This window comes from Haliotis cracherodii, unplaced genomic scaffold (genome assembly GCF_022045235.1).
Source record: "Haliotis cracherodii isolate W230 unplaced genomic scaffold, xgHalCrac1.p SCAF_9, whole genome shotgun sequence".
NCBI classification, from domain to species: Eukaryota; Metazoa; Mollusca; class Gastropoda; order Lepetellida; family Haliotidae; genus Haliotis; species Haliotis cracherodii.
The window spans coordinates 14,115,916-14,138,743 of NW_027266343.1; the positions used below are offsets into that span (position 1 = coordinate 14,115,916).

Consider the following 22,828-nt stretch of genomic DNA (forward strand, 5'->3'; position numbering starts at 1 on the left):
CAATTACCCCCGGCCTCCCGTTTGCCCATTGTCCGTTGCCAATTACCGATCAGTGATAATTTAAGTCCTGGCCTCCGTGGTCTAGTGGTAGAGCGTCCGCCCGGAGAGCGGAAGGTCCGGTTCGATCCCCGACCGCGTCATACCAAAAGACGTTAAAAGATGGTACTTGTTGTTACCCTGTCTGGCGCTCGGCATTTAGGGGCTAAAACAAGGACTGGTCGGCTCGGAGTCAGTATATTGTGTCTGAGTGGGGTATTCATGTTAAACTGTGACATGGTATCTCAGTGAGCTAGCACTATAAATCGGCAACAGTCCAGACTAGTACAAGCAGCCACACACACACACACACACACACACACACACACACACACACACACACACACACACACACACACGTGCATGCACGTCGCTATATAAGTGCAATAATCTTGGGCGCGACGTTAAATCCCATTTCACCTACTTGTGTCCATAGCTATCAACGCTAATTACTGTAAAGTGTTGCCTTCCATTGTTTATTGCTAATCACCTATTAGCGCCAATTATCTGTTGGCTTCCCTTGTTAAGTTTCCACCTTTTGTTATCTTATGACTTTTGTTGTTCTTACATGTACATCTATATATATTCTCTCTGCCTCAGAAATATCAAATACTCAATAGCTCAAACAACTTTACTAAGGCAGGTCAACAAATAGAGGTCATTTGGATCCCCGCCCACGTAGGAATCTTTGGAAATGAAAAGGCAGATAAAGCAGCAAAATTATCCCTTAAACTCCCAGAAATAAGCTTAAACTTACCAAGCTCAAAATCAGAAATCAAAAGTGTCACTAAACAAAAAATCAACAAAAAATGGCAAAATATATACCAAAATTCAAATAGCCAAATCAGGAAAGTACTCAAAAAAAACCTAAATAAACCAAAAATATAACACCCATGCAAAAAAATTGACAGAATAATTACTAAACTACAAACAGGTCACACCAAACTAAATAATCACCGTAAAATAACTAATCTACACACAACAGGAAACTGCCCGCATTGCAAATAACAAGAAACACCATTCACTGCACACACTACCAAACACACCGAACAACACTACAGACCACCCTAAATCTTAAAACGGGACTTACACTACAATCAATCCTAAATCCACAAAATAAATTAGAAAAATTCAAAGCCTTAGGCATATACCTAATTAAAACAGGACTTATTAGTCGCATTTAAACCCCAAACAAAATATTAAAACCAAAACTACCTTATCTAACAACCACCCAACACACACAGCTCCCTCAGTTCGTTACCCACCCACACTTGGCATTCTTTCCAAATCTCAAAATTTCAAAATTACTATATAAGCAACCCCGAAAGCCCCCCTCCTGGGTTGCACAAACTCACTTTTCCCCTTTTTGGAAACACATTAAATGGCCTGGCCGGGCCCGTGTGCCCGTAAAGCATCCATAAATCCTCTACCTTATGTGTATCACTTCTCAATGAGTAAGGATAAGAATTTATGGATGAACAACTTCTTTATTATAATTAAGAGCGACGTTTCGGTGTAGGTTCTAACACCGTTATCAAGCAAGTGTTAGAACCTACACCGAAACGTCGCTCTTAATTGTAATAAAGAAGTTGTTCATCCATAAATTCTTATCCTTACTTAGTACTCCAACTTCTAAAATGCCTATCAAAGAAGTTATTCGTCGTCTTCATGGAGACGTGGCAATCTCAACCATCAACCGACTCAACAACCTGGAGCAAAAATACATCCATTCTTCCAACCACCTTACGTTCTTGATGCGATGCAGAGACAACAAACTCGTGCCTAAAGGCCTACAGCTAAGAAGCCCTGTCGACTCACCAGCAGCAGGTGTTAGAACCTACACCGAAACGTCGCTCTTAATTGTAATAAAGAAGTTGTTCATCCATAAATTCTTATCCTTACTTAGTACTCCAACTTCTAAAATGCCTATCAAAGAAGCACTTCTAAATGCCTTTCAAAAGACTTGATACATCTCACTGAATGTTCAGTGGTGGAGTTAGTGTTTTGTAATGCACTGAGCATAATCCAGCAACGTGTAGATCTCACGATACGTACATTTCGATTGTCCTATTTAAACTCGATGTAGGCACGGTTGGCTTTGAGTGAGTGCCAATATCAGAAGCATGCCACTTTTGTGAAACCCATGAGCACGGACATGTGCTTAGTCTCTGAAAATAAATATTTTTGACAGAAAGAAATAATTCCATTTAAATTGAAAAGGAGCTTTATTGATATGGTGGTATTTAGAACCTGACGAAAATCTAGACTTGCTTCATTTAGTGCTTTTGCATTACCGAAAGGACTGGGTGGAAAGGAAAATAGTATGGTTCGTGGAGTGTGAGACAGGCTATGGTATGTGCTGACAAAATCAGAGCGAACTTGGGACGTCATCCGTTATTATCATCACGAATTAATGAATGTCTGTCTCACAGATCGCTTGCTGTTACGGGAACTTACAACTTTTGTGCTTTACAATATAAATAGACATTATGTTTTAATTATGCGGGTATTACTGAGTATTGAACTTGCGCCGTCGGTTTTAAATGATACTTTTGGGCAAATAACACCTGAAAATATATACTGTTTATCTCCTAACTCACTAACTCAATAAAAAAAGGGGAATGGAAAAGGGTTATACCTATACGGTTATCTGACGCAGCCATTGGTATGAGGGGGTGGCCTCGTGGCTAAGCGTTGGAACGTCACACCAAGGACCCGCGTTTGAATCCCTACAATGTATTCATGCGTTCTTGGTAGGCCCCTTCGTTATAATATTGCTAAATGCGGCGTAAAACCACACTCACTTAGAACGATTTATGAACCCGCATTGATTGAAGCGCCCCAGAAATGCACATAATGTGTATGTTTGTTTGTTGTTGTACGCCGCACCAGACAATCCAGTGATTGACATCATGAGCATCGATCTACGCAATTGACGATGACATGTATCAACCAAGTCAGCGAGCCTGACCACCCGATTCCGTAACTCGCCTCTTAACACGCGTGTCAAGTACAGGGTGAGGTAAAATGGGTTGAACAGCCACGCGCGCACTTGTGTGTATGTGTGTGCGTGTACTAGTCCAGACAATTCAGGTGTATAGTTCCAGCCCACTGGGGGGCACGGGTGGCCCAGTCGTCTGAGGCGTCGCGATTCGCTGAGTTTGCGTCCCTTGGACACGCCAGAAACCTATGATTGTGGGTTCAAATCCCGGTTCGACCCGATTATGTTTCTAGGTTTGTCAGCACCATACCCGTGCTCGTGGGTTTCACCGAAGTGGTAAACGTCAGAGACCTGCATCACTTCGGGCTTTCCTCCCACATTAAGCTGACACGCCGTGATATAACTGGAATACTGTTAAAAGCGGCGTTAAACCAAACTCACTCACTCCAGCCCACTGAGCTACCCTGCTGCAGTATATCATGAAAACACACTCAGACACAGTATGAGTTACACCAAGCCGACCATACAGTCCTTGTTTTCCCCAAATGCAGAACGCCAACGACTTCCGGTATCATGCGCCAGGGGATCGAACCACTGGACTTCCCCTCTCCTGGCAGACGCCCTGTCCACTAGACCACGGAGGCGGTCGGCGTGGGACGATGTGGGACAAGGGCCCGTTTAAACCCACTGAAAGTGTGAAATTTTAATGTTACGGAAAACTCAAATATTTGTATGGAAATTATCAGACTGACACCCAGCTCACATGGAAGTGTTTGACTTCTGACACAAGTAAGGCTAACATAAGCGATCAAGTCCAGGGAATATCTATAACTGTCACTAAGTTCGTGATCCTAAAAAAGTACTCACGGAAATAAAAAAAACCTGTTTTTCACAATTTAAAAATCGACACAAAGTGTAACGTAGCTGTAAGTACGAAATAACAAAACAACTCGAAAAGTACTAGTCTGGATGTGCTAGTTTGATCTCAGTGAACAAAACAAAATGTACTTTACAGGAAGTAATTTGTCGGCTCTTTCAACATTCAAAAATAAAACTAAGTCCAAATTGACATAGCAGAAACAGACAATAGGCATTATGCACCTGTTCTCACCTGTCGTCAAGGTGTCATAGGTCACCTTGATCTGCTTACACCTGGTTATGCCCTGTTTCACAATAGTCTGTTTTATTCACATTTTTACACACTTTTACGTGTAAAAAGGCATACAAACATTTGATACGCTGTATTTGTGCCACGGCCCAATTAGTACTAATTTAGTTGTTTGAATATTTACATATTTTGTATATTAACTGGATTTATTTAAGATCTGAGGTCGAAAAAACAGTTTTTTTCATTTCCGTGAGTACTTTAGCTGAACCTATGACCATTCATTTGGGCTGTCTTTACCTACTTTTCCCGAATGAAAATCGACTTTCTCTAATATTTAGGGCCATTTGTTTTCTTGAAATTTCAAGAAAAAAACAAGTGAGCCTAAAAGGCTTACGTATAAGACACTTGCTCATGTGAAAATATTAGAAAAATCTTAAATAAGCATATTTTAGTCTTAGCTCTATAGTTGGTGCTGTGCGTTTTCATAACAATTAAAACAAATATCTGCTCATTTTTTAGATGATGCAGATCCCGTGAGCCAAAATATTCTCTTACCTCCCTGAAAATTAAAACCTTGTCCTTCGTATACTTTAATTGAAATGTACGAGAGGTCACTCGCATGCTTATGTAAAGTGAGAGTGGGATGTGAAATATTTCTGATAGCCTTCCAACAAATCGTACAGCAACCCATAAAATTGGCCAATGGAAACAATGGCACATAAAGCGCCTTGCTGGTGCTAATTCTTTCAGAGGTTATAGAGCGGCGAATACTTCTGTCGATTAGTACTATCGTTACCAGACGACGGGCACGCTCCGAGTAGAATGACAGCGATTGTTAACAATGTAGAACAGTTGTATCGCATGATTGTTCTAAACACACCGCTTGATTTCCGTGGCACGGATCTTCTTGGAAATGAAAGTGCCGTTCAGATATGACGGAATATATTTTGGCCAAAAAAAGTTTGAATGGAGTTACTCGAATGGAAATGGACGATTATTTTGCCGATTCTGAGATCGAGAACCTTTACAGTTGGCTGGACAGGATAGAATTTTCCCGACCGAAGAAAAATGTTGGGAAGGATTTTTCCGATGGAGGTGAACATTGAAAACATTCTTATATCTTGAAGACACATGAACACCAAGACTGTTACATTATAATTTTGATTATACCAACCCACCACAAATTATAGTGTTAAATCTGGTTTGTAGTGATTATCGAGGATATATAGGCCAGTGACAAATGTTTCTTCATTAAATTAAAGCATGTTCATTTGACGTAAATAATTAAACAAGAAAATTAATGTTGTTCTAGCTGCCTTACAATTCTCACATTCAATCTTTATGTTTAGAAAGATTTGAAATTTTACATAAAATACAAATTACAAATCAAGTCTTCAATATCTGGATTTGTTATTCAAATATCTCTTTGAACTTGTAATATTATCAGGAAAACTAAATTACAAATCAACTCTTCTATAAAGTCTGGATTTGACTTTTCAAAAGCATACCAATTGGATATATTTTAAAGGCTTGTATTCATTTTCTAATGATAAATTTCCATCCTAATAGTTCATTATTGACTTTCTCAGCTGTTCATAGTTTACATTTGTTTTCCTAGCAGCGTTACTGTGTATAAACTGTAACCTCTAAGTTATTTAACAAATGCAAAATGTTCATTATGAGAATTATTGAATTTAATGTTGACAGCAATTCATGTAAGGTTTTTACTTTGTTTGTGTTGTTCTTCCATAATACATATAAAGAGGTTGTAGGAGACACTACGTAGGTAATAGATATAAACAGGTCGCCGGAGAGACTACGTAGGTAATAGATATAAAAAGGTCGGTGGAGACACTACGTAGGTAATGGTTACAGTCGTGCCTCGTTTATACGGACACTTGCGTCATTTCACAATTCGTCCGTATAAACGAATTTCCGTATAACTGAAATCAGCTTCTTACTGGAAGAGTTACTTCCCTTCAATTATGCAACTCATGACAGATGACAGAGCAAACAAATACATCCACTCAATCTTTATTCAAGACATTCACGTTTCAAAAAGTCTGTCATGGAAGTTTGAACTTTACCACATTTTGAGGTTTGAATTTAAACAATAATTCCAAATTGTCCAGATCGCCTGTGTTCTAGTAATACATATTCAGAGTCAACTTTGACCTCTGACCTCCACAGACACCATATTTATCGAAGGGGATTACATGTACAATAAACAAGCTCGTCTCAAACGTAACTCAGTGTCACTTGGTTAATTGACTTCTCACGAATCAAAGGATTACCACCAGCGGAAGTGTATTGTCCGGATAAGTGAGACAATATTGTGTGCATTTCAGTGTTTTGTGTATGAAAATGACCGTCCGGTTCCGGAAACTGAATTTCCGTATATACGGGTAAATTTATATAGTAATTATTTCGTTTTGAATGAAAATCGTCTGGGAACCGAGGTTTCCGGATATCTGAAGTCCGTATAAGCGGGGCACGACTGTATAAACAGGTCAGTGGAGACACTTAGTAGGGTAATATATATAAACAGGTCGGTGGAGACACTACGTAGATAATAGATATGAACAGTTCGGTGGAGAGACCACGTAGGTAATAGATATAAACAGGTCGGTGGAGACACTACGTAGATAATAGATATGAACAGTTCGGTGGAGAGACCACGTAGGTAATAGATATAAACAGGTCGGTGGAGACACTACGTAGGTAACAGATATAAACAGGTCGGTGGAGACACTACTTGGTAACAGATATAAACAGGTCAGTGGAGACACTACTTGGTAATAGATATAAACAGGTCGGTGGAGACACTACTTGGTAATAGATATAAACAGGTCAGTGGAGACACTACTTGGTAATAGATATAAACAGGTGACACTACTTAGTCAATGCTCCACACAGTGAATGAAAGTCAGACAAGAACATTTGTAGCTGTCAAGTTTGGCAGATTTTCAAACAGATCTATTGGAAATATTATACTTGTACGTACATGTACACATGTGCCACAAACTCAACTTTTAAGTCTCTTTATTATTTCAATTAATTTTATCTCAATATTTGTATTTTTGCATGGGTTTTGAAGTTAAATTCATTATGGATATCAATGTAAATCATGTAGAATAATCAAAGTAATTTTTCAAGCAGGCATGTTTGGATAAACATGCACAAACAGAAACTTGGAATGCTTCCAAGTTCCAATTCATGTGTGTAAACACAAGCACATTATCAAATCTACTTTCAAAGAAATTGCACTTCGCAGTCCCTGCCCTGTTATCATGGTAATCATATTGTAGCGTACAGGGTTGCACCAACATGTTGAAAGAAATTCCATGTTTCATATTTCAATTTTAAACAAAACTAGAAGTTACCACAAACTGTTATGTTGATTCCACGATAAAGATGATCATGATGGTGAATACATTGTAATATTTTTATTTTTATTTATTTCAAATGTGAGTAAAGAGTTTATGTACATGACATAAATCAGATAAATTTGGGTAAGACTTCCGCCTGTATCAACCCTAAAAACATTATTTAATTATAGGACTGAGAAGCAATGTATGGGACCTATAACTTTTGGAGGGGGGATACAGGTGGAAGTCTTTCCTAAATTTGTCCCTTGCTTTACATATGAGCATGTCTCAATTTTTTATGCTAAAAAACTTCAAAACGAAAATGTAATCTTGATTTCAACCCTGCACATGTGAAAACTAGCTTGTGAAAAATAACAGAAATGATTTCCTAATCTCGTACAACTACTTCATGCTACATTTCATTATGATATTCAGATTTCTTGTTTTCAGAGAAGTATGACCCTCTATTGTCGCTTGCATGTTGGTACGTTTGCACAGAAACAAAGCAAGAAGAATATTGAATAAACACTGGTTCTATGGATCTTCCAAGATAAATAGACTCCCTTCTCTTATCATGCTTATTCAAGCCTTTATGCTAGAACATAAAACATGATGCTGTGCATTAGCTGTTGAGAACCAGTCTGTGCAAGAAAGGCACCATTGAAGTTTAGGACATGTTTGTTCCGTTCTTGCTAGTTATTTCTGTGGGGAGGTTTGTAGATAATCAGTTAACACAAAACAGTGAACACCTGTCCCATGAGACTCATTAGAGCAAGTTCACAGTCGTCTGTTGTTTGTTGTGACTGAAGAGGATAGGGTGGCCTGATTTCTGTGTCTGCTAATTGTATGTCATAGGTTGTTGCAATCTCATTAAAATCAGATCTTAGTTCTCGCTAAACAAAGATCTGAGGACATCCCATTAGGGGTCACGTCAGAACGACCTTTCATCCGACCAATCAGAGCGTCGCTTACCAGATCATGAAAGTGACAGTCGGAATGTGATTTCTAATCATGCAGCTCCGAAAACTTTAAAACAGGGTATTCTGAACGACAGTTACGCGACTGAATCTGTACAATCTAGAACATATATTAGCCATTCAAGAATGTTCTTTTGTTCAGGTTTCAAATTTTTAAGCGAGAATTTGTCAAAATATGTTTCGAAGCGTAGTCGCCAATTTGAAATTAGTGCAGTAAAGCATGAGAAATCTGCCTTCTGATTGGCTAATGTCGACTTCTTGTCAGTACTTCCATTGGTCGGTCAGAGTTCGCGAAAGGTCGGTCTAATGTGACCCATAATGGGATGTCCTCAGATCTTTGTTTAGCGGCAGCAAGAACTAAGATCTGATTTTAATGTGATTGTAGGTTGTTGTCGAAACACTTTACTTATTTTGAATTTTGGAACATGCTGGGTTTCCTACTGAGCAACAGTTTAAAGTTAGGGTACTTCGGTACATGTAAGTCCAGAGTGACATAGATCCTAATGGCTGGAATGTTTTATCTCAAGACCACTAAGATAACATTTGAGAGATTTATTGGGGTTATAATGTTTCTATTGGAAAGAAATGATTGATCCCTTAGATTACCAATGTAAGCCTTAACTCTGACATCAAACAGCGGCCTTAGCAGGGATAGAAAATAGAGAATAGAAACAGGACTTATACGATTCCAAGCTAAGTGCCCTTGGCAAGCAAACTGGGAAAAAATAGTTATTTTGTTCAAAAGTTTTATTTTGTATTTTCTTAAATTGAGAGGTAGTTTAATATTGTTTTTTAACACATCTTCCCGAGGCAAGTGAGTTAACTGACTATAAAAGTCCAGTATCCACCATTGCCAAACTGGGCTGGAATTCCTTGGCTCGATCGTAGCAGCACCAGTGTCTCTCCTAACCAATCAGATTCCATCTCCTCGTTTCACTTGCATTTGCTTCAAACAAAATGATGGCGCTCAGTAAAGTTGATCTGATCAATAATCAAGATCCATAATGTGATAAAACGGGTCTTACACGCGAAAACCTTGATTAAAAACATGAAAAGATTTGGAAATTTTCTGTTGACAAAAAGTTGGTGGTGCGCCTGCTTTGTAAATCCTGCAATCGACCAAAATCTGCACAATGGTTTACGAACCGGATTTCAATTTCGTTGCACGATTTTGATTGGACTAGGCATAGACGCGTTAGTCCAGCCAAATTGTAACTCAATAATACCAGCCTAGTTCGGCAAGGGTGGAAACTGGACTTTTATAGTCAGTTAACACTCTTGCCTCAGAAGGATGGTTTTAACATTGTGTTCAATAGAAAACTAAGTATTATCATATTGTGACGAAGTTGGGAGTATTTCTAAAGGAGGCGTGTATTTGGGTAAACAGATACTTGAAATCTCAACATTATTATATACACAAATGGTAGGCTGAGAGGGCATGATTGATATATGACTGTATGATGTGATCTTCACTTGTCATCCCTGTGGCAATGGCAAAACACTAAAATGTCAATTCAATAGCCTGATGACCTAATCGAGAGTAGCATCCAATATAGGAACCATGACTTCTTTTGTTTATTTCTGTGTCAAATATGTCTATAATTTAACTAGACATTATTCTAAGTTTGTTTGGTCATATTGTGCTGTCTGTGACCTGAACTTTAATATTATTGTATAGCTGTTAACATGGTGAATCTAGAAACTATATACTTACATAGGTACACATGAGCTCTGAGACTCATATTCCATGAAATAGTTGGTCTCTGTCCAAAACTAATGTTGTGTTTGAGAATAATGGAGAATAACTGGATTTATGTTTGGTGATATTTATAAAGTGTTAAATTGGTGTTGAATTTTGTCATAGCAACTGATTACCATCTGAATGTAATCACATTAAAAAAATAAAACTAGATCACTTCTCAATTTGTTAAAAAATAATATAATTCTTAATGTTATTTGATATATATTGTGTGATAATTCAAAACTCGATGTAAAGGTTAGAGTGAGTGAATGGGTTGGGTTCCAGTTATATGACAGTGTGTCAGCTAATGTGGAAGGAAAGCTCAAAGGGATACCGGCTTTAGACATTTACCACTTTGGTGAAACCCACAAGTACAGGTATGGTTCTGACAGACCTAGAAACATAATTGAGGCGAACCGGGATTCAAATCCACGATCTTAGGTTTCTGGTAAGCTCACAGAATACCCCTCTGCACAGTGAATTGTTAATAAGTTTTGACTTTGTGCTTCATCATGTACAAATTCAATGTAAATGTAGTATTTTGCAAAGAAGATATCAGGGAGGCAACTTTACCTGAATCATTTACTTGCCCTTGTAGCGATAACTTATGAAGATAAAGGACATATAAAAAGCCTGAAACTGTACAAGCTTTCAGGATACCATTTTACCTGTAGCATCAGACAAACTCAGAGTTATGGGCTAGTGCAAAGTTGCATGACTGGATGTGTATCCTTATCTGGACGGTAATTAAGTTTTTATGCTCAAAATTAAGTTCAGTAAGGTTAAGTATGTATTTTCCACAGAAGTTCATTTGCTTAAGTTAATAGCTTGGTTCATCCTTTGTTTGACTTAACTGTTAAGTTTGAAAAATTCTTTCATTCTAAACTGTTCTGCTTTGAAGCAGGGTAAAGAAGTTATGCTGCCTGACAATTCAGAAATGTGTTCTTGGGACTGTAAACAGAGTGTTGAACTATCCTATGTAGACCGGTGTGAAGATACAGGTAACAATAGAGAGATCAGCCAGGGCTTTGAAGCCTTTCTCTCTAGGCCATATATTCTCACCAACTGTTTTAGATTCCCGTGGCGATGAGATCCTATCTCAGTGGGCTGGTATTGAGTGACTAAAAGGATATCCTGACTGTAAGCTGTAACGTTTATGACAACGGAATTGCACCGACACACCATAGTTTTTTTCAGAATTGATAACAAACGAGTAGGAAATAACTTCTCTTAAATACCATACTCTGTTCTATTGAATTTCTGTAGAATGACCTCATATGTTATCATATGTAAGTCTCAGCAGCAATATCGACCCAATGTGTGTGCCTTAAGAGCTTAATTACCCAGGGTTTTATGACGTTTTGTCATGTGCTTACTGTAAACCGAATCTCTTGTACACCTGACATATCTTTTATGCAAGCCGTCTCTATTGTGGTATAAACTGAATAGGTAAATTATTGAGTAGCGTATTTAGAAGTATACAAATGAGCTTTGTCACCATAAACACAGGAGCCCTTGTCAAACACGAGGTTTACAGTTGTGTGGTTATAAATCAATATAGGTGTTGTCAAGAGGAGAGGCTGTTTACGGTTCACTAGGCAGCAGGGAGTACATACAGCGCCTTACCGTTCACTTTGTAGTAGAGGGTACTGGGGTTTAAGGTTAAATAAAAACTGAGGTATGGATTGTCAACGTCTCCTGCATTTAGATTATCATCTAAAAGTTATATTGACTTCCTTTCAGCTGTTTGGGGCAGATTTTGTATTTACATGTAATTGTTTGTGGTTTATTTTGTGAAAACTCTGTTATGCTGATGGGACAAATAATAACATTGCACCAATATTGAATTGTTTTTATTGGTCCATATGTGAATATATTGCAATGTGATGTTTGTTTACATGGTCTGGTAGGCTTTGCTGTTGTCAGTTACAGAATCATTTTGTGGTAAAAATGTAACTTGCATTTGGTTAAATTAAACAATTAGTGCTTTTCAGATAAATATTTGTCCACTTTAATATGGTCAGTTAAAAGAAGATTATTTTTTCATAAAAAAAGTACTTAGTACAAATTGTCATAGTTATTGTGCCCTCTAGTCAAATTTTGTTTCTTTTTGTTTAATTTCTGTTGATTATAGTTTAAGTACATGGACTGATTTGCTGTTCTTAGTCAACAGGAACAAACTACTGGCTAAAGTCATAGACTAATAATACCTTAGAGTTTATGTTACCATAGTTACACATTCCCACACTGGGAGTGTTATTTACACCAGGAGGAGCCTGTGCAACATTGTTGGTGTTAACTCTAAAGCAAAAGTCCAGATGTCCTTGTCATAACGTTAAAGATAAAAGATATTGAATCAGAGGGCCCACTTTTGCCCCGAACCTCAGGATGCTAGGACACACATACTTTCTAACACTGATGTCATAAGTAAACACCAATACCACCCTTGGGCACTACTAGGGTTGGGACGGGTAACTCGGGTACCCGGGTCGGGTGTGTACTGAGTAGGACCCGGGTACCCACAGGACTACCCGAACCAGTGGTTAGTCACGTGATATATTGTTTAATGACAAAAATTATCTAGAACTCTATGGTTAAACTACTAGTCACTAATGTTCGCATTTCTTTCTGACTATGCACCCATTCCTTCTGATTTTTCATATGGTTGAATAAAGATATAACTTAATTCAACTTCAGTGTATGAATGACCAGATTGTTTAATACATGTATCTAAATACGTTTTGCCCGGGGTTTGCAAAAAATGTTCCCAATTGGACATTTTGAGACGTCTCCTGAGACCTACAGTGGGTACCCGGGTAGGGTTGGGTAATAGGGTGGTCGGTGCCCGGGTAGTAAATTTGGACTTGTCCCAGCCCTAGGCACTACATGAAACCATGGACGTCTTTCATGTAGTGGACATGTAGACCAGGGTCTTGAGGAAACAAGTAATAGCAATAACTGGAAGCAATGAATTGCTGTTATTCCTCACAGAGGCTATTCTCATCAATATCCTTGCTCAGGTGGAAATAAGAGGCTGTATTGTTATGGAATACCACTGTCCATAAAGCTTAATAGAAGGTAGATGAATATCCGAGGGATTGTGAGGTTCTGTGTGGATCAGTGAACATGGAGTGAGTGATCCATACCAGCTACTTGAAATGGTCATGTTATTGTCTGAGAAGTGGCAGTACGGGTCATAGAGGGTATGAAAAGTGTGTTATATACCAGGAGTCTTTATTTGGAGTCAATACTACATCTGTGGGCTTGCCCAGTACTTGGGGTTTATTAATGCTGGTTAAAGTTTAATATGAAGTATTGATTATTTCAGCGTAATTCCAGATATAGGTAGTTTTGTTATTGTGAGTCATTGGAGGAAATGACACCCTGTGCTGTTGAATAATTCAGGTTGCATTCTACACTGTTTTTTATCCACAATTCTTTTTAAATTGTTGAGTTAATTAGACATAATAAAACTTCAGCTGATCATGTTACTAATTAGGTTTATTTCTTGTCCAGACTTTCTAGGTCAATATTTCACATTGGAGGAGGACATTGGGTGATGATTAAATTCTTTAAGTACCATATCAGTATTTCCTTTCATAGTTCAACATTAAACTAGACAATGGATATCACATCTGCCAAACCTACAAAATGAAAAGGGAAAATTTATAAATATGAAAAGTACTATATGATTTTATTATGTGGAATGCAAAGTTTCATGTGGAATATGACATATTTGACATTTTCGAAGAAGAAAAAATCTGATTCATTGTTTAAATTTAATTTTAATTTTAATTTTAGACTTACTAACCACCTTTTTAACAATAAAAGAAGCATCCCCGAAAAAAATATATTACAATATAACTGTAAACAAAGAAAAACCTGTATATGAACAAATGCCGGTGCCTGTTTTCAGTGCTGGTTGCGGAGGTGGTCCACCATTACTTCCCCCGACTGGTGCAACTGCACAACTATGCGCCTGCCAGCGCCCCCAAACAGAAGATGGAGAACTGGTACTACCTGAACAGGTGAGTGTCTTCTTACTCATAGGGGCACACTGGGCAGAGTTACATCCCTTTGTTATGCCAGAATATGTAATACATTGGTTGGAATCCAGGATTTGATTTGATTATGTTTTACTTGGTTTAGTCATTATCCACCCTGAGCCTTTGGGTTTCATGACTGAGTTTCAACTGTCTATGATCTTTGTCATTGTGGGCTCCCTCCCCATTATAATCACTTGCTGTGCTGTGACTGAAATACTGTTCAAACTGGTGTTCAACCCCAACACACTTCCTAGGGGTACACTGCCCCAAATAAAGACAGTTTGGCAAGGATAAACAGGGTTAGAACTAAACTCAAAAGCTTTACTAAGCGGGTAAAGATAAAATGCCCTTGTAAAGTTAAAACAATGGTGAAATTGTGAAATTTGTACTAGTGGGCTATTGTTAAATTCTAACCCTGATACAGAAATGGGCTCCATTCTTCCAGGTGCCATCCTTCATGTTAGATTCTGGAACATACCTGATAAGCCTGTCAATATTTATTCATGAAACTTTGTATGCATATGCTAGTGCTGAACTGTTTCTTTCTGATAATCAATGCTTTTCAGAAGGTTTTATTTTTACTTTTTGTGTTCCCGAGGCAACATGTCAAAACCTATGTTCAAATGAGGTTAGGGTCTGTTTCTGGAGCAGAACTCTTAAACCATTCAATATACTGTATTCGACGTAATAAGCGCCCGGGCGCCCTCAAAATTAGAAATAGGGTCTCTTATTGGAATATTATTTTAGTGAAAAAACATAGTTGAAAGATAAATATTGTGGTTTATGCTGACAGCCTGAAATGTTTATGTACGACAGATATATTTTTCCAGATTTAAATGCCCATAATTAAGTGTGCACATAACACATGTGTGCATATTTTTTTAGAATAAATAAGTCTTGTGTACATTGATCAATCGGAAGGGGTGCTAATTGGGATTGTTCACTGGCCAATATATTAGCAAATATCGCCGCTGTGATATTGCTGAAATATTGCTGAAATATTGCTAAAAGCGGCATAAAACCATACTCACTCACTCTAAATGTTCTTTAAGCAGCCAATTGTAAATAGGGATGCTCTAATGTTTTGCCTGAATTTGACCGTGGTGTTGCACTTCAATTCTAATGAACTTAAGAGGTTATGATTGTCTTACTTATATGGTAACGGTCACAGTGAAGTTCTTTCTGAAAGTATGTTTGCCATTTTCAGTAAAATGCCCTTTTCTGCACTCTTCTGCATGTAGAGGTTATATTATGTAATGACAATCATGTGATATCAGTGGAATGTCTTTTCCATGAGTAGCATATGCTACGTCTTCGTTGTTACTTTGAATTGCACCTTTGGACATCTTAATTGATTTATATGCTGGATAGAGCATTAGAATGTTCTTGAAATACTTGCAACTGGTGCTAAAAGGGTATGAGGAGTTCTCTGTAGTAAGTGAAATTTGGTACACATCGTCCTTAGGGTGGCCATTGAAGTGGTAAGATTTGAGTGACCTTCATTGAAGGTCAAGGTTATTGGAATGGTAATTTGTATGGAAGTTCTGATTTTCTCCTTTCCAATTAGAAATAATCCAGCATGTGAAATTCCGGGTCAAGGTCATCAAACCGGAAGCACATATAACTTTCTTATCAAGGTAGCTAGAGGCATATGGGACTATCTGTTTTTAGCTTTACTTCATTAGGCATGTGCTTTCCAAAACCAAAAGTACAGTTGTTAAACCACATTGCAAACACTGTTCTAGCCATATAAGAATATTGGGTATACCGTATTCGACGTAATAAGCGCCCAGGGCACTCTCAAAATTAGAAATAGGGGGCTCTTATTAGAATATCATATTGGTGAAAAAACACAGAGTTGAAAGATAAATTTTGTGGTTTTTGCTGACAGCCTGAAATGTATATATATACGACAGATATATTTTTTCCAGAATTTAATTGCCCATAATTGAGGGTTCATATTACACACGAGTGCATATTATACACGAATAAATAGGTGTTGTGTACATTGATCATCGGAAGGGGTGCTAATTGGGATTGTTCACTAGCCAATATATCAGCAAATATCGCTGTGGGCGCTTATTAGAGCGGGGTGCTTATTACATCGAATAGGGTACTCATGTTAGCACTGAAGAACTATAATGAGTGCTTGTATTTGCAGTCCATTATCATTCTGAAGTTGGATCTGTATTTCTAATTCCTACTACTAACTCCTAGTAACATGTCAACACTTTGACAGTGATTAACTAAACTCATTACCTTCCAGGCGTGTGTTAAAGAAGCTTGACCTTGACCTGTCCGATGATATCATCAGGTCACTCTCCTACTGCAAATCCAAAGTGGCTGAGAAAGTTCTGATGATGCTACGTCTCCAGATAGACAGAGCTCTGGATAAATCAGCTCAGTTCCAGAAACGTTTCCCAAATAACAACTTGTCACAGTCCATGGATAATATGGACTTTCTAGGTGTGTCAGTAGCAGTTGTTATTCTGTGCCTTAGTGTTTGGTAATATCTTAACTAGCAGAGTGAAACTTGTCCATTTTTTGGGAGAGATAGTTTTGGCCTTTTTGGGTGCACTTAAAATACAAAAATACTAGCAATTTGTGGTTGATAGCCAAAAATGATTTTTGTTGAAAACATGTTGCTAAATGATATGTAATATTTGTAATATGTTGTAATATGTGGGTGCCTGCACTTCACATTTTGAACATATGAATGGTCTTAGGATAATTCAGTGATTTTCTCTTTCTTATTGATACCAGTATATTTCATTCTTCTGTAACAAATTCTTCAAATATTCTTCTGGACATTTCTTTCAGTAGCTCAAAATTGTGGTCAATCTTCATGACTGATAGACTAGCTGTGGCCAATATATAGGGATTGAACACAACTAGTCTATCAGTCATGATGTTTTCTCAATATGTCATTGTAAATTATTTGTTGAAACTGTTCAAAGTAGACCAACCCTCAAGTTGGAAACTTGTAACTGTTTGGTAGAACTGGTGATCAGTTATTCTGGGATTTTTTTGTTCATTTTTAGTTCCCTGCTCAGAGTTGTAGCATATTCCAATACCAGATATGTATGCTTTATGAACTAATACTACTTAATATACACTTCAGTCAGCCCACGGCTACTGCCCAGTTCAAACAGCTCTCAACAAGGCAAATCTAAAGTGTCACCCAGGCGCCGGATTCCTCACACCAGGAGGGAGTATGTTTTTTTCCTACGAGTCACTCAATTATAGTGTGTTTTATTGTTTCTAGTTCCAGAATTTGATTGTCAGTAGATCAAAAGTATTAGTTCAAAGAAACTTTCATTTGCAAAATTAGACATTTTGAAATTTGCCAGAGAACTATACTCCATTTAAATACACAAAGAAAAAAGTTAAGCACTCCCTGTATATGTTATAATGACTGGTGAAGAGCGTTTGAAACCCTGATGACATAACCTCAGAAAAACAAATGTGGTTGCAAGAAGACACCTCTGACAATAGGAAAACAGAAAGTTTATCCTGTTTTGAGATTTTAATCATGATTCTAACAAAAACTCTGAGGCACTGAATTTGTGCAAAAACAGTAGCCACAATATGTATGGAGGTGGAGAGTCAGGAACGCAATTCCACATCATGATTGATGATGAAAAATGTCACTTTCTGTCCAAAGATGACATTCATGACACAAATCATCAATAGCAGGTAATCCTGCCACTTGCTTGGATGACAGATTCAAGCCTTCGTTTCATCCCTCCAGTAAATCATCTGATCTGCTGAATGGACAACTGCAGCCATTCACGTTGAAAAACTGCCTCCAATTGAAGGTCCGGTCAATTTACTCGATGCCCCAAGATGTCCCAAATTTGCTTCAGTGGATTCACGTCACGACTCATGGCAGTGTTGCCACAGCATCATTCTGGAGAAAAGCTGTTTGTGCTCGAGTATGATGTGGCCTAACAATGTCATCCAAATACACAGGTCGGGTGTCCAAATGCCGCACAACAACTGCTTGTAGGACGTTACAAGTGTACCGATCACCATTGAGGTTGCCTTGGATGGTGACAAGATCCAGCTCACAATCATGTGACAGTCAACCCCAAGCCATTACCTAACCATACGGGGTCATAGGTCTTATGTTTTTGCGTGTGTAGGCCATATTTGTATGCCTCCAACTCTCAATCTGCCATTGGTGACATGGTGCAGGACCTGTTGTCATTGGATCAATGGACTCTTCGCCAAGTCCTCAGATTCCAAGCTCCCTGGGCCAAACACCATGCTAAACGAATTCTCCAATGATGATCGACAGGGAAGGGACGCTTGATTACCCTTCTGGACTTCATTCCTGTCGATTTCAGTCGATTCCTCACTGTTCTGGTTGAAATCCATCTATTGGGTAACCATTGGCTCTTCAGAACAGGAGATGTTGCAAATGGTTGATGACGTACCAGCCGAAGCAGGGCCATGTCCTGACGTGGGGGATCCTGTACAGCATTGGTTTACCCATGTTCTTGTACCAGTCTGTTGTTTGCGGTATTATGCTTCCTCGTTGATGTCCTATGCTTTGTAGGTCATGCCTGATGAATGCATACCAGTAATATGCCATCTTAGCGCCTCTGATAACCTCTTCGTGCCATGTTCACAGATAATGTTTCAACAATGCAAGACAGTGACGTTATATACCCATGATTGCTATGTACAGATATTGCATTGTGAAAAAAGCATGTATGGCATGCTGCAGGTGCTTTGATGCGACATCACATTTGCCATTGTATTGTCCAATCATTTCAACGGAACACCAATCTTGACATATTCATCATGAAATTTGCAGTAATTGTGAATGGGGATATTTCACACAGGAACTCATTATTGGTCAGTAAATAAAAATATATACCGTCTATATGTAAAAATTCTCTAATTGTATATAGGGGGTATATATTTATATTTACTGACCAATAACGAGTTAGCTGTGATATTTTAGTATTAATTATTCCAAGGGTGCTCAACTGTTTTCTTTGTGTATATATATGTTGAATTATTGTTGATCTATGAAAAGGTAGAATTATTAAAAAAACTACATTAATGATGTGCACATATTCTATAATTTCTGGAAGTAAATTTGCTGGGTGAGATTGGTGTTAGGACTGTATCATATTTTATAATATTTGAAAATGCTGCCCCAACATAGATGCTTGATACATACTGGGCACCCGCACCTTTCGCTGTGTCATTTTTTCATGGAAACATTGATTGTCCCCTCCCCCCTCTCTCCCTCTCCTATAATAAATAACCATTTCTCCTATCTCTGTACCAAGTGGCCATGTGGTCCTCTGGTGATTGTTTGTAAAAGGGAAACTGTTTCTCATGTGTGATGTGTCCTACTTGCAGATCTTACACGTCTAACAAGCCTCTGATTGCTCCAGTGATGGACAATGTACCACGTGCGTTGGTGGAGGAGAAACAACAAGAGGCAGTTGCAAAGGAAGAAACAATTCAGGTGATACATGGTCCTGGTTGGAAGCTGTAGTATGTTGAGGAATCTCTGCAGCATTGTGAAAACATACATATGACAGATATGACCATAACATGCATAATGCATTTATCAAAAGGAACGCCTCTGTGGTCTAGTAGATAGAGCGTCTGCCCAGACTGCCTCTATGGTCTAGTAGATGGAGTGTCTGCCTCTGTGGTCGAGTGGATAGAGTGTCTGCCAAGACCACCTTAGTGGTTTAGTGGATAGAGTGTCTGCCAAGACCACCTTAGTGGTTTAGTGGATAGAGTGTCTGCCAAGACCACCTTAGTGGTTATAGTGGATAGAGAGTCTGCCCAGATAAAGACTGCCTCTGTGGTTGAGTGGATGGAGTGTCTGCCAAGACCACCTTCATAATTTAGTGGATAGAGTGTCTGCCCAGATAAAGGCTGTCTCTGTGGTTGAGTGGATGGAGCGTCTGCCCAGAGAGCAGTAGTGGTCTAGTAGAAAGAGCCTCTGCCCAGACCACCTTGGTCTAGTAGATGGAGCATCTGCTTCTGTGGTCTAGTGGATAGAGCATCTGCCAAGACTGTCTCTGTGGTCTAGCAGATAGTGTGTCTGCCAAGACTGTCTCTGTGGTCTAGCAGATAGTGTGTCTGCCAAGACTGTCTCTGTGGTCTAGCAGATAGTGTGTCTGCCAAGACTGTCTCTGTGGTCTAGTGGATAGTGTGTCTGCCAAGACTGTCTCTGTGGTCTATTGGATAGAACATCTGCCAAGACTGTCTCTGTGGTCTAGTGGATAGAGCATCTGCCAAGACTGTCTCTGTGGTCTAGCAGATAGTGTGTCTGCCAAGACTGTCTCTGTGGTCTAGCAGATAGTGTGTCTGCCAAGACTGTCTCTGTGGTCTAGCAGATAGTGTGTCTGCCAAGACTGTCTTTGTGGTCTAGCAGATAGTGTGTCTGCCAAGACTGTCTCTGTGGTCTAGTGGATAGAACATATGCCCAGAGAGCAGCAGTGGTCTAGTGGATAGAGTGTTTGCCCAGAAAGCTGATGGTTGTGATTCGATTCCAGGCCGTGCCATATGAAAAGACTTTTAAAGATGGTACTGGTTGTTATCCTGCCTGGTGCTCGGCATTAAGGGGATAAACAAGGACTAGTCAGCTCAGAATCAGTGAACTGTGTCTGAGTGGGATATTCATGTTATAAGTGAGGCATGGTATCTCAGTTGGCTAGTACTATAAAACCAGCATTAGTCCAGACTAGTACAATCAGACACACACACAAAAGTGCATGCACGTCACTATATAATAACCTTGAACGCGACGTTAACCCCATTTCACCTCACTTTTAAGAAGTTTTATTAAACATTTCAGCCTTTCAGTATGATTCGAAAAATGTTCTTTCTCCGATCTGACTGTGAATGTATAGATTCTTTGAAATATGAATTTTGAATAGTTAACCTAATTCTGAATACTTCATAAAGACTCTGAAACATTTGTGCATGTATGTTATGAATATTTACTGTGTAACAGTAGTTTTATCTGTTAATGCTTCAGTTGTATAGTGGTCTTAAAATGTTGTCTATGCACCTTTATCTCCAACTATGCAACTGAAAACAAAACAGGTAAAAAATATGTTTCAGTCTATTAATAGAGTACTTATGATCATCAATACTAATGACTGCCTTCTCTGTTTCAATCCAGATTATGAATGCAAAGATACGTCGCATGGAGCATTTATTAAGTTTAAAAGATGTGAGAATTGAAGATTTAGAAGTTCGTCTTAGTAATCTACAGCAAGCACAGTTGGGTCAGCACACAGGAAGAATGTAGTCCTGACGACTGCTTGCAGCTCCCCAGGACACCTGTCAGCCAGACAGGGAGGGGGGACAGGAGACAAGGGGGAGAGGGGGAGGGCATTCTGTGTGGGGAGGTGTCCTGGGGAGACTCGGGAACACGGATCAGTAACTGAGAATTGATATTTGAAGGATAAATTGAACTGGAAGTGAAGATATTTATATGTTGTTAACAGAACAGTATACTGTTTGCTTCAATGGATAAATGTATTTACTTGTGAACTGTGGACTCCAGTCTTACTACGCAACAATCATGAGCTGCCTTTGATATATGTTGTTATTCTAATGTATTTGTACTTTTTGTTCTGATTTTTTTAAACAATTATGATATTTGAAGTTGAATTATCGTATGATCAGGGTATTGAGATCAGACAATGGATGGACCAGTTCTTCTGTGTACAACAGGCAACAGTATGACCTAGGTAGACCTAGGGATACTCTGAAACACTGATCAGTATGACAGAAGTGATGTATCTTCGCAGTGCATCTGGCATCTGGGATTCCACCATGTCGCTGCACAAACACCCCTAATCACCATATGGATCAATACTACATTCTTAAAAGAATTTACTCAAAGACATATTTGTTATGAGATTTTTTAAACACTTTTTTAAACATGTGTTTGAAGCCAATGCTGTTTGTGTTATCAAGCATGTGAACTGGTCACTGTTTTGTATGTACTTAAGTATTTTGCGACAAAAGTGTTATGAATTCAAATCATGGAAGGAATTTAAAGAGTTTGTGTAATAATGTCACTTTTTGTAAGTTGGAATTTTTTCTACCATGCGTTAGTTATTGTGTCATTGAGCAAAATAAATCAAAGTATCTAGTAAACTGATTTTGAATACGTTTAGTTCAGTTACACTTATAAAGGTAGATGTACCAGCATTTGTTAGTTGTTGTTTGTTTATACATTTGTTAATGTTTAGTTTTCTTTGTAAAATTGTTGTTTCATTGGCCTTTTCTTTAATTGAGTTTTGGATAGTTTGTTCAGTTCAGTTTAACGTAAATCAATGTTAGTCCAACAAAGAACTGCAATTTGATATGGGGATCTTTTGAAATGTAGTGCTCTTAACCAGGGTATGAAACTCCCAAAAATTTCAGCCAGACCACAGGACTGGCTAGCTGAAATACTTGCCAGTCCTGACCAAAACCTACCTGCCCACTATAATCATATGTTTCTCAGGATAATTTAATTAAAAATATGAAAACTGATTGCTTGTAGCATAAGCGCATCGCTAAATGTTAGGTTGTCTAAAAGCTAACAGGGTTTCTTTTTGGTTACATTTTATCA

General features: G+C 38.5%; 1 protein-coding gene across 1 annotated transcript; it reads left to right on the top strand.

Annotated features, from left to right (window-relative positions):
• The first annotated feature begins 4,890 nt into the window (after nt 1-4,890).
• LOC139453140 (sperm flagellar protein 1-like) lies at nt 4,891-21,548 on the top strand. Its single transcript, XM_071234768.1, has 6 exons — nt 4,891-5,180; nt 14,088-14,199; nt 16,484-16,683; nt 17,339-17,429; nt 19,597-19,705; nt 21,383-21,548. The coding sequence occupies exons 1-6, from the start codon at nt 5,018-5,020 to the stop codon at nt 21,509-21,511; spliced, it is 804 nt and encodes a 267-aa protein (XP_071090869.1). The 5' UTR covers nt 4,891-5,017; the 3' UTR covers nt 21,512-21,548.
• The last annotated feature ends 1,280 nt before the right edge of the window (nt 21,549-22,828 follow it).